The 12,763-nt window shown below is 32.9% G+C and overlaps 1 protein-coding gene across 2 annotated transcripts in view; it reads left to right on the top strand.

Moving 5' to 3' along the window:
* Positions 1-3,035, top strand: part of LOC129222369 (vacuolar protein sorting-associated protein 33B-like) — a 34,844-nt gene extending 31,809 nt beyond the window's left edge. For both annotated transcript variants that reach the window (XM_054856864.1, XM_054856863.1), the window contains exon 19: positions 2,868-3,035. In XM_054856864.1, coding sequence (XP_054712839.1) covers positions 2,868-2,947 — 80 coding nt within the window. In that variant the 3' untranslated portion in view covers positions 2,948-3,035. The remainder of the gene's footprint in view (positions 1-2,867) is intronic.
* The last annotated feature ends 9,728 nt before the right edge of the window (positions 3,036-12,763 follow it).

Here is a 12,763-nt window from a genome sequence, read left to right on the forward strand (position 1 = left end):
GTTTCTATTCTTTGGAAAGTTATAAGCTATTTTAACCGGTGTTACCTATAATCTGCTCATTTTATATTTTATTTCATGAATTTATTTTTTTTTTCTTTATTTGTGTTAAATTATTGGTAGTTTTTTATTTGTCTCTATTGATTTTATTATTTATTATTTGACCGTAAAAATATCTTTAATGCATTTATGATACTTTCATGCCTGATTTTAACTCCCTCTACCCTCCAAGAAAAAAATTATCACTACAACACTGCTGTTAAAGAAACTCCATGACACAGCTGCAAAACAAAGACAATTGTAACTTCAGAAAACCAAACTTGACTTCAAACCTTTATGAAATTAAACATTTCAAAAAATAAAATTCTAGCACAATCAACTATTATAGCTTTTTTCATCGTATTTAAACAGAAACAGAATATGTTACTGTACATGATCTCGGCATTCTTGATTATTCTCTGAAATTAGTTCGTCCCATTTACTTTGGGTAATCAAGGTTACAATTCAGTGGACACCGGTTAATTGAAACAGTGGTTAATTGAATATTGAATCAACCGCTTTAATGAATCAAATTGTCAAAAATAGAATAAAATCCATCTTTATTAAATTAACCACTTTATTGAATCAGCCACTTTATGGAATCAAAACTGTTTAGAACAAATGTGATTCATATAAGCGGCGGCCACTGTATATCAAAAAAATAAGTAAATAAATAAAGCATGAAAATAATATATTATGGTACTATCCAAAGAATGCATTAAGTTCTGATGCGTGAATTATATGAAATCCATTCTTAATCAATGACAACATGATAAAGCAAGAAATGAAGAAGATGAGAATTCATTGTCTTACTAACTAAACCCACGCAGGACACCTGTGTTTGGTGTGCTCTCTTTGGAATTGAAGAATCTTGTAGCAGAATGCACAAACAGTTTTGCAGTCTCAGAAGCTTAAGTGTGTTTCCGGCAGAGTTACGTTAACATGGTCAGCTTGGCAAGGCTGAAAATAACAGAGTTGAAGAAATCTTTTATATTTCAAAGAAATTTTATTAAGTTATTTAGTACTTTTTTTATTTATTTGGTCGACTATTTTGAATTTTGATGGAACGGTTAATGATTTTTTGTAGTCTGATTTAATTATTTGGTAGACTTGTTATATTTTCATAGAAGTTTTGTAATTGCCACCACCACTTTACCATAACTGTGCTCCAGTTTTCAATGTGTCCAAAAACCATCATAGCTGAAAGTTTCCCTCAGTCGTGTTTTTAAAATGGTACTCTATGATGTTCACTTCAATATGTGCATAGTCAATATTTGAGAGATTAGAGCTCAGTCCTCATATTTTTGTCCGTACAAGGCCTGTCCAATAGCTACGCAAACTGAGGCCATAAAAACTTTATCTTGCAAAATTGAGTTTACATCGATCTCCTCTTCAAAGTACTCTCCATTCGTTGCTATGCACATATTCCATCTTTTTCTTACTGTTCAAAGCACGCTTGGAAGTCCCTCGCAGTTAGGCTTTTTATTTCTTGTCGTTTTTGCTTTGATGCGCCCAAATCTTCCCAGTGATGTCTCCTCATCACATTTTTGCATTTTGGAAATAGGAAAAAGTTACCAAGGGCGAATAAGGACGATGATTAAGGATGGTGATTGAATTTTTTGCCAGAAACTGGCGAACAATTAATGTTTATGTAGCAATGAATGATTACGAAGCAATATTAATAAATTTCATTAAAATGTAAAAGAGTCCTTCAACTCTGTTATCTTCAACCTTGCCAAGCTGAACATGTTAACGTAACCCTGCTGGAAACACACTAAGCTTCTGAGACTGCAATGACATTTGTGCATTTTGCTACAAGATTCTTCAATTCCGAAGGAAACACATCAATTAGCTCCTGCGTTGGTTTGATTAGTAAGACAATGATCGATGAATGTGCAGGTGCATTGTCATGGTAAAAGATGCATCCTTTGTGTTCAGTCAAATTTGGTTACGCATGACACATGCGATCTCTCAAACGCTGATTGATTAGTTCTGTGATTTTGTCAATTTCCATTTTCGACAAACGGTAAAAACGTGGACAACATAAACTAAGCTAACTATCACCACACGCCCAATTTGACCATCTGCAAAGCATTGGCAGCTCATTGGGTATCAGATAACCAGTGCTATAGGGTGGGGCTATAGTCCGCATCATGGCCGCTAATATTGTAGAAATTTTTACACAAGTTTATACATTTATTGGACAGATCTCTTAGTTGTTTCACTTTAGCTACATCAGCAAAGCCAAAAAACCTCTATTTTACTGCTATTCATTTCTTATTTCTGGTAAAACATGTTACAAAAAATGCTAATGCTAACCATTTTTTTGCTGCTATGCTCTTGAATATTGTCCATAATCTAATCAGTACTGTCATGTAATTGCATTTGGAGGAGACTAAGCCTATTTTTGCATTCAGCTAAGATTTCTGTTAGACACCTTTTTCTGCCATCAATATTTGTTTTAGGTCTGCTTTCCTCTGTTTGACTAGAGGCTTCAATCACATGACTAGCCCTCTTCCAGGCATTTTCTAATTATATTTTCAACTCCATTAAAAATTTACATGAAGGATGATGAAAAGTGCACTCGCACAAATAATAAAATCAAATGAAAGTGAAATTTTTAATGGTGGCTTGATTAGATTTGAAAATAAATAATAAACTTAAATTCTGTGCTATATGTGCTATGTTTATTAATGTAGATGTTACTAATTTTATAAGGTGAAAAAGTCTATAAATAATTTTGATTGGTTCTAGTTTATAGAGGTGGAGTTAGGGAGATTGTTGATTATAATAAAATGAAGCTGTAATAACAATACAATTTTCATTTTCAGATTGCTGTATACTAATTGCAACAACATCGTTTTTGAATGGAAATTCTTTGATGAAAGAATTGTCTTATTTTGTAGACTGAATTTATTTTTACTATGCCATCACCAATTGTTTCATGTTATTTTGCATACACATTCCATTGCACTTATTAAGAGTTTTTCTACTGTTGTACATTCTAAATTTTAAAATAAAAATTTATATTTATTGTTTATGAGAAGTGTCTTTGAAAAGATATTTACCTTATTCCTGACTTTTTTTCTTTTTATAATTTGAATTTGTCATTATTATTCACCCCCACCCACCCTCTCTTTTTTCTAACATGGATCTTCAAGTGCTAATAGTTTAATATCAATTGGCTCATTATAGCCAATTCTTGGTTTTCTACTAAAAAAAAATAATGTTTTTATAAATATACTATAGTTGAGGCAAACTTAACCTGGCAGCACTGTGAATGCTACACAGATCCTAATCACAGCATTACAATGCTGCCAGGTTAGGTTTACACCCTACTATTGCATTGTTTATACTAGAAATACTTTTCAATGTATCATTTACAAAAGAAAAAACATCTTTTGTGCATGTAAGTTGATTCTAACTTTCAATAATTACACTCAAATCCTATGCATCTAATGAAAACATTATTATTATTATTTGCATAATTGTTGATAAATCGGTAAATGTGGTACTTGAATATACAGTATCACCTCGATTTAACGATTGCCAAGGGACTGGTAAAAGATAACGTTAGATCAAGGATATCGTTGAATCGAGGAGCATACACATTTGATACAGTCGAATCCGGATCAGTGAAATGAATCATTTAATTGAGGAAATCGTAAAAGTGGGTATCATTAAATCACAGTTATACTGTATTTTATTTAAAATAGTTTTTTTCCTAAATTCAAAGCAAAATATTTTGTCTACTGATGGGAATGGAATTAAACTTTTTAAAAATACTGCTTTATAAACAGCTTGCTCTTTTAATTGAACTAAGAAAATTTAATCTTAAAATTTAGTGCCTCTTATATTTCCATTATCTTACAAAAGCCATTGTTGTTATTTATGCAATTTGGAGACAGGAGGTTTTATTCATAATGTTTTAAAGACAAAATACAGTGCTGGTAAAAAAAAATTGCATAACCCTTGCATTTTCACAACAATGGGATTATGTGAGAAGTTTTGGTCGACCGATTAATGATGAATGTATGTGAAATTCTGCAAAACTTATGAAATAACCATTTAACAGCAGGAATTCGATAATTGTTTACGTACATCGGGGCTGTTTCTGGGCCAAGGCAAACTGCTGACCCCATGCTTATTTTTCCATTTTTGAACCTGCGTGTGAGTTTAGAGAAAAAAAATTACTTAACCCCATGTCAATTTAAGTCTAATGGCAGGATAAAGGTTTTTAAATTATTACTTACCAGTTTTGCCCTATGGCACAGAGCAGAATCATCCTGGAAAATGACGTTTGGAACTGAATAAAGTCATCCAGGATAGTAGGAAGCAATATCTCCTCCAAAATGCCAATATACATCTGAGCGTTTACTGTTCCTTGCACAAAGTGAATCCCACCAACTCCTTTATCAGAAATACATCCCCAAATCATCTGGGATATAGGATGCTTGACTGTGTGTTGAATGCAGTCGGGATGATATTCCTCTCCTTAGCGGTGCGGGTGATGCAATTTTTTTTTACCACCACTGTATCTTCTAGTATGTATGAGAATGTTTTCTCTTTCTTTCTTTCTATTTAATTTTTCATTTATATATTTATTTGCTGGTTTTAGAACTGACTTTATGTTTTTTAACTGCAAAGGTTTCATATAGTTTAAACATATTTCAAGAAAAGATTAACGAAAATCCCTTTTTCCTGAAATTTTGAAAATCTTTCTTCTTTTACTATTTTTCATATGTGATTTTATGTGCAATTTTTTTTTCACTCTGATTTGTTATTTTCTATGTAAAAGATAGTTTAAAAACAAGCGTGACACAAATTAAGGTCGATAAAATATTTTATTATTATATTTCTAAAATTGTGTTATGGTACATAATTTTAATATTGAAACTTAGGTCAGATGCGTAACCGATATTTTCTGGAAATCATGAACAAATGTACGTCTCATGTACAAAATTTGACTGCAAATAAACCGCACTACAGATGACTGAAGGGGAGGATATACTTTCTTGGTTCAATTGGATTGAAAATTTGTAAAATTCTTATTGTATTTATATTACTACATTTGGCTCACTCTTGTTAAATAAGATTTGAGGAATAATCAGCTCATTTAACAATCTTTTGGTTCATGCAGTATTACATATTTACAGGAGCATTGTTTTTTGCTTACTTATTCTTTGGTGCGCATTTTTCACTCACATAATGATTTTCAGTGGTCCCTGCTCCTTCTTTTGGAAATTACTGATGATTTCATTCTGTATGCGTCACCTTAGAAATTAATATTTCATTCATGCGCTGCCTTTTTTTTTCTTATACCGCACTTAAAAAAAACTTTTTTTTCTTTTAAAAAATTAGGTTTTTTTTCCCTTTGACTTTTTTTTTAAATAAGAATTTTAACAAATGAACACCCTTTGTTGCACATGGAATAGAACTTGTTTCTTTACTTTCCTCTGCATCCTTTTGCTTTTGTTCTTTCTAGGAAGACATTTTTTTAGCATGAATTTCAAGGCGGTATCTTATTTATTCAACGCCAGTGTTAAAACTTACATTTTGAAGGTAAAACAAGGAGCATTACTTGTTAGCTTGTTACCCATAGAAGAGGAAGAACTTGTGTACAGTCGGATCCCGACTTACGCAAGGGATGCAAAGACTCCTTGCGCAAGTCGAAATTTCGCGTTATGGAACAACTTCTGTTTAGAAATTTTTTATAAGCATACCCAATTATTTCAGACATGTGTTAATACCCCTTAAATTAGATAAATAAATACCTTTGTGCTGAACAGTAAAGTAAGAAAAACAAGGTAAAAAAAAATCACAAATTGCCACTTACAGCAGACATGTGTTTTGGCGTTACAGGGAACGCCTCTTTCAATGCAAAAAGTAATGACAATACATCCGACAAAAGCCAAGAGAAGATAAGCATGCAGCTTAAAAGATAAAAATAGTGGATTAGCCAAAAACCAATGAGAAAATTATAAACCGATCAGGAACCAATAGATGCAGGCAAAAGCCAAGAGCTTTCTCTTAGGTACGGAACCCAGAAAGAAAGAAATTCAATCGGACAAAGAAAATAAAACACCACGAAATAAAATAAACAGAAACAAAAATATTCGAAAAGAGGAAAAACAAAGATAAATAGAAGAAAATGGGGGGGGGGGATGTCAACAAGACAAAAAAAGTAAAAATAAACAAAGGAAGATTGATAAAAATGAATGGGAAAAAAAGGGGGATGGGGAAAGGACAGTATTAAAGATATGGGAGCCAAATGCTGGAAAAATATGGAACTGCTTTAAGATCATTAACTAAGTTAGAACTGTTCCTCAAAATATGAAAAGATTCCCAAAAGTCAAGATCTGATGAATTGGGGCATTTTTGGATAATCTGATAAGAGTTAAAATCAAAAGAGTGATTCGAATCCCAACAATGTTGAGCAGTATTAGACTTATTTAATTGTTGTTTTTTCACATAATTTTGATGCTCTTTCAAGCGAATTTTTAAAGCACGCCGAGTCTGTCCAATATAGGCAAGTTTACTACTACAATTAATTCTATAAATTCCATTCGAATCACTCTTGATTTTAACTCTTATCAGATTATCCAAAAATGCCCCAATTCTTCATTTCTGCATTATAAAAGCACTGAATAGTAGATATCGTAAACTTAATTGTAATTTTTTAAATGATGAAGATGATGGGTTTTGCAGTGTGGGAACACCCCTCTTACTGGTCTTGCCACAATGAAAGAGCAGCTTCTATTTTCATAATGTTTGTATTTTACTCAGACACTACTCTGAGAGCTTCAGTATTAAAACTAAGTTCTGAAATTTTACGGATTTCCTTTTCTTGAATTTTTATCGCACGTATCGAAGTTTTACTCATACCTAATTGCCGTGCTTCGATCCACTTTTTAGTTGTTCAAGCATATCGAAAACCTCGATCTTTTCTTTAAAAGTCAGAAACTTTCTCATTTTTTTTCCACTTTCGCCAATTTAAGATGAAAATGCTCATTTAGGAGCCATTCTATTTTATCAATGTTCATAAATGTAGAATTTCAAAAAAAAAAAAAATTAAGAATCGGAGCTGTTATTTGTATAAACTAAAGCAAAGCGTTGTTTAGATTTAGACTAATACAGTGTGTGAACCTCCGCTTTCAGTGCTGCTATAGTAGGCTTTGCCAGACGTCCCAGTTTGACCGGGACAGTCCCGGTTTTCAGATAAAATTCCGGTGTCCCGGCCGGTTTACTTCACGTCCCGGAAAATGATAAATCTCACTTCAGATGAACAAAAAAGTTGAAAAATAATTAACTGTAAAAGATTACTTAGGATAATTACTTTGTCATTTGTAACATTAATATGTAAAATAATTATTGAATTATCTTGTAAAGCCATTTACCACAATATTAAAACCAAAGGAGCTCTAGCTAATAATAAGTGCATGTAAATATTGTTCATTTTTTTCCTTATTCAAAGTGTTTCTCCTTTCTTAAGGAGCTTGAAAATATCAACGTGTAGGAAATAAAATGTTAAAATTTATCTGCTTGGATCATGTATTATTACTAATGGTTTTGGTTCATAATTTAGTAACCATTTATTCACAGCATTAAAAATGAACTACCGTCTAAAATACTCTAAAAAATAGTCGAGCGGTTATTCAACCCTGTTGAGTACCCACGACACTGAGGGGGGTGGGGGTATCTCTTCCAGTGTCCCAGTTGAGCATTTCAGAAATCTGGCAATCCTATGCTAAAGGGATGAAATTCCATTCACAAAACCAATATTTAGTGTCAACGAATCCCATTCTAATGCTCCGCCACTCCTTTCCAAAAAATTTCATGTTGCAGGCGAGCAATGTGCGTCAGCAATAAAAAAAATCATTACTTAAGAAAAACATGCATTATAGCCATTTCGCGTAAGTTGGATCGCGCTGTAGCGGGATTCGACTGTATTTCTCTTTTCTCTCAATCATGCTCTCAACCAAATGACGAAACGACGAAACTGTGCTTGTCTTTCAAAGTGAGTGGAAAAAGAAATTTGACTCATATCAACGACTAAAAAAAATTTAAGAATATCGTTTTGGAAACCTAGAGTCGCCTTTGAATGAAATGTTGAGGAAAAAGGAGTAAATTCTGAGGTATCTGATGAACTTGTTAATTATTTTATTGAATCTGTGGTAATAGATGATAATTCAGTCAAAAGAGAATTAAGAGATGTTCAAGTTATCGCTAATTAAATAGATGTTGGTGATGTAGATGATGATAGTGAAGAAAACGAAGCACAACCTCCACTTCATTTGAAACTGTTAAAAGCTTTAGCCACTACTGGGGAGTATTTGCAGCTTATTTCATCTACACAAACTCTCTTTTCTTATTTGTATGAACTTGAAAAAAGTTTTGAAATTCTGCAGCAAAAGCAAAAAGATGAATTATGGAATATTTTGAAAAGAAATGAAGTGTCGTTAGGTAAGTTATAATTTTGTTGTCTTTTATTATAATTACTACAGTAATTGCCAACCTTTATGATTATCAACCTATTTCCTTTAGAAACGTTCGTATTCATTCTCTTATGTAGAGCTTTAGTTGCATTTTAGACACTTGAATAGACTTTTTCACTGATGCGTCTCTCTTGGCCTACGTAAAAGTGACCGTTATTTTGATAATACAGTGGTCGCCACTTATATGAATCACATTTGTTCTGAGCAATTTTGATTCTATAAAGCGGCTGATTCAATAAAGCGACTAATTCAATAAAGATGGATTTTATTATGTTTTTGACAATTTGATTCATTAAAGCGGCAGATTCAATTAACCACCGTCCACTGTAATACAAATAGCTAGTGCTGTAGTTGGCGGCAGGCCCGTTATTTCGATACCAAAGCGTAGCGGGAAAGGATTGATACTCAATGCAAATTTTATTATAAAACAACAAAAATCACTCCCACTTACAAGTAAAACGTTATTTTTTGAACCAGGAGGAAAGGGCAATTGGCCTCTCCCCTCCTCCCTTCGACACCCCTAAACGACTCTCCTGGTTGTCGAGGGAGCGCTGTTCTCCCAGATATTTGTTTTGTTTTGGTATGTTTTCGGGCAAAAAAAAAGAAAGAAAACAATTAGTTTTTGTAAAGTTTATTTCATTTTTTACGAAAACATAAGTACCAAAATGGAAGCTGATTTTTAGGCCCCTCTTCTCGTCCTTTTCTGTAAACATCGGTGGAAGAAACGGAAACGCATGTATTTCCCATTTAGGATTCACTAAGCCGTTTCCTTTTCTTTTTTGAAAAATGTTGTTATTGTGGATGTTTATAGTGGGTCCTCACCAGGCATTTCAACTTGGATGTATACAACCTTAATAACCAAGAGTCGTTTTACTATAAGTATTATTGTATATTTACTTCTGTTAATATTTTTATTTTAAACGAGGATATATGTAACATCATTCTCACTCATTAATTCCTAGTAACTCTGCCCCAATAGAGCACACCCTCGAGCCTACTAACTTTTTCAAGCCTTTTCTCCCGCATATATATATTTATCTATATGTATATGTATACTTAGGTATGTGCGTATGTTCAAATATGTATATCAAATATGTACAAGTTTTCTCTTCAAGTTCTTTCCCTTCCCCTCAACCGCCATGGTACTCTTCACCAGTTAAGCTAGAAATGGCAGGTACGAAAGTATCATTGGTTAAAATAAAATAAAATAAAATAAACTTTTTTTTTTAAAACAAGAATATCTGCTTTCAAAATTAAAGCTGGCCAAGTCATCTAAACTGGCCACTTTTGGCTTGGAAAAGTCCATCTAACATGAAATCTATTCTGTAAATTGGTGAGTTCCTTCACATATTATTTTCTAACTACCATGGAGGTCTAAACAAGGATATTAGAATGACAACCAAAACGCTGAACAACCATCTTGAGAGCGTCAAACTTAGACCTCCAATGCTTTTGCACAGGATTTGCATGCACAATAGCATTTATTTAGAGCCCATCCTTTTCCCTAATGCTGCGGCCCCCCACCGATGCGCCGTTTCAGCGTGTTACTGGGTTGTGGACAGATATTTGAGGCTAAAATATCCAGTTCCAATCCAGATATCAAGTCCCTTGTGGAGGAAAAACAGCGTCAACTTTGATGACTCGTTTTTGAGTTTTCTTAGAGCTAAGTGAATGCAATAAAGTTATTTCTTTCTTAAAAATTATTTTGAAAATGGTTGTTTTACAGCATATCTATATCAGTGGTGCAGCATGAGGGAAGAAGGGGAATAAAATCTCCATAATCTTTTTTTAACACACTTTCAATCCTAATACGGTAATTCTTTTACACTTATGGACAGTTACGAGCAGATGCCACTCCCCTCCCCCCCATTCAAAAACAGTAAATGTTACTTGTGCAAGTAATAGAAAGAAAGTAGTTGGTGGGCCTCAATGGTATTTTTTACTAAACTGGTGGACCGCACAGCTAAAAAGGTTGGGAAACCATTGTGTCATCAAAGACTTCAATTTCAAAAAACTTCCAGGAGAGAGTCTCGAACCACATGTATCTTCTGAATGTCATCAAATATGGCTAACAATTGAGTTTAGGACTTCAATTTAAAAAAAAAATCATGGAGAGAACCCCCAACGCCATTCCAACATTGTCAGAGATGGCCTGCAATTGCATTTTAGCTCTTCAATTTTGGAAAAATTCTGAGGTTGAGTGCATGAATTCTATCCCTCCCGTTAACGTTATCAAAAATAACTTACGATTACTTTTATAGACATAGGACTTCTGTCACGAAATTCACAAGAGGTAAAGTGCTGAACACCATTCCTCTGTATCATCACCAAAAATGTCTCAAAATAGCGTTTTAGGACTTTTTTTTTTTCCAGGGAGGGTTCCGAACCACAGCTTTTTTCCAAACGCAGAGGTAGAAGAAATCCTATATATCCTATATTTTCAAAAAAAAAAAAAAAAAAAGCATAAAAATGTCCTATATTTTTTCAATTGTACTATATTTTCTATATTCCCATTGTTTGCTATAAAGAATTGTAGAAAATGACCATTGAAAGCCACTTGATTCGCACTTTCTTTCTAGGCTTGACAAAAGAAAATTCAAGACTGCTTAAAAACGAGATACTTGCGTTTATTTATTATTTTTTTTAATAGAATCTTTGCCGGCACCTGTCTCTTTTATTTTGTGAGAGTATATTTAACAAAAATTACAAGTTGTTTTAAGTAAGAAAGCTTCAGTGATCCATATTTTATGACAAGGTCTCCAAACTAGTGATGAAGCACTTTGTCAATGAATCTTGACTAACAACAAAATATGATGAAGATTCAGCCGATATTAATATTAAAAAAGTGTATTTAAAGTTTTTAAATGTAGATAGTTATGCAAAAAAAAAAAAAAAAACTGCCTGGATTAAAAATTTGAATTTCTTGCTAAAATTAGAATTTTTCCATTATTTTAACTCTATACTTTTTAGCAGAGTTTGTTATTGAAAAATAGGCTTTTCAGAAATTAAAAAACGCCATAATAAGATGTGACAATTTTTTTTTCCTAGAAACATTTTATTTATTTATTTATTTATTATTATTATTATTTTATTTATTTATTTATTTATTTATTTTTTTTTTTTTTTTTTTTTTGCAAAAGCTGAATTAAACCCATATACCCTTGTAATTACCCATAAACACAATTATAGACACTAGTTACCTTTTTTTTAAGAAAAAAGAGCTGATGATGTGTGCATCACATGATTTCCTTTTACTCCAATTTAATGTCATTTTCCTATTATTGGCAATTTTAATGTGATTCAATTGTTTACTCTCTAAATATCACCAACAATAACCAAATTGAAACCAGATTTTAAAAAAAAATCGCCAAATTTCTAGCCAAGTTGGAGACAAAAATTGGAGACCAAGAAAGTGGATAAATATCGCCAAGTGTCCGTCAAATCATAACACCACTTGAGTTTACATCGAAATTAACAATCATTTCCCCCCAAAAAGGGGCAAAAAAAAAAACCCTTTAGAAACACCCGAATGCAACCAAAAAGGGAGGTGCGCAACTAGATCCCACTAGGAGTCTACGTACCGAATTTCAACTTTCTAGGACATACTGTTCTTGAGTTATGCGGCATACATACGTACATACGTACATACAGACATTACGAGAAAATTCGTTGTAATTAACTCGGGAATCGTCAAAATGGATATTTCGGGCGTCTGTACGTTCTTTGGTATATATACACGTGTGGTCGGGTCGGAAAAAAAAAAAAAAAACCTCAACATTCATTCGGGGGTGAGCAAAATGGAAATTAAGGTCGATTTTTGAGTGAAAATGTTTTTGCGAATACAATACTTCATTTTTTGTAAAAGGAAGTAAAAAGTATAAAATGCAATTTCTGTAGTGAAAAAATAATTATTATTGGGAATCTAAACAAATATCATAAACCCCAAAAAGTGGACTTTAGACGCAGGGTCGCCGAGAGCCAAGGCTTGTTCGCCGAGCCCCATCATTTCAAGGTAAAATTTCCTTTCGAAACATAAACATTTGAGAATTAATTCAATTCTGTCAGCCCCGTTTAAACGAATACCGTCGGTTTCAACGTATATTACATTCGATTATTGCAGGGAAATGTTATTTACCGTGCTAAACTGATTCAGTGAAACCTGTGTAAGTTGACCACTTGCGGTGCACTACTTTAGTGGTCAACTTACAGAGTTTAATTTTTATTTAATGGCC

Source organism: Uloborus diversus, chromosome 5, assembly GCF_026930045.1.
Source record: "Uloborus diversus isolate 005 chromosome 5, Udiv.v.3.1, whole genome shotgun sequence".
Lineage (NCBI taxonomy): Eukaryota > Metazoa > Arthropoda > Arachnida > Araneae > Uloboridae > Uloborus > Uloborus diversus.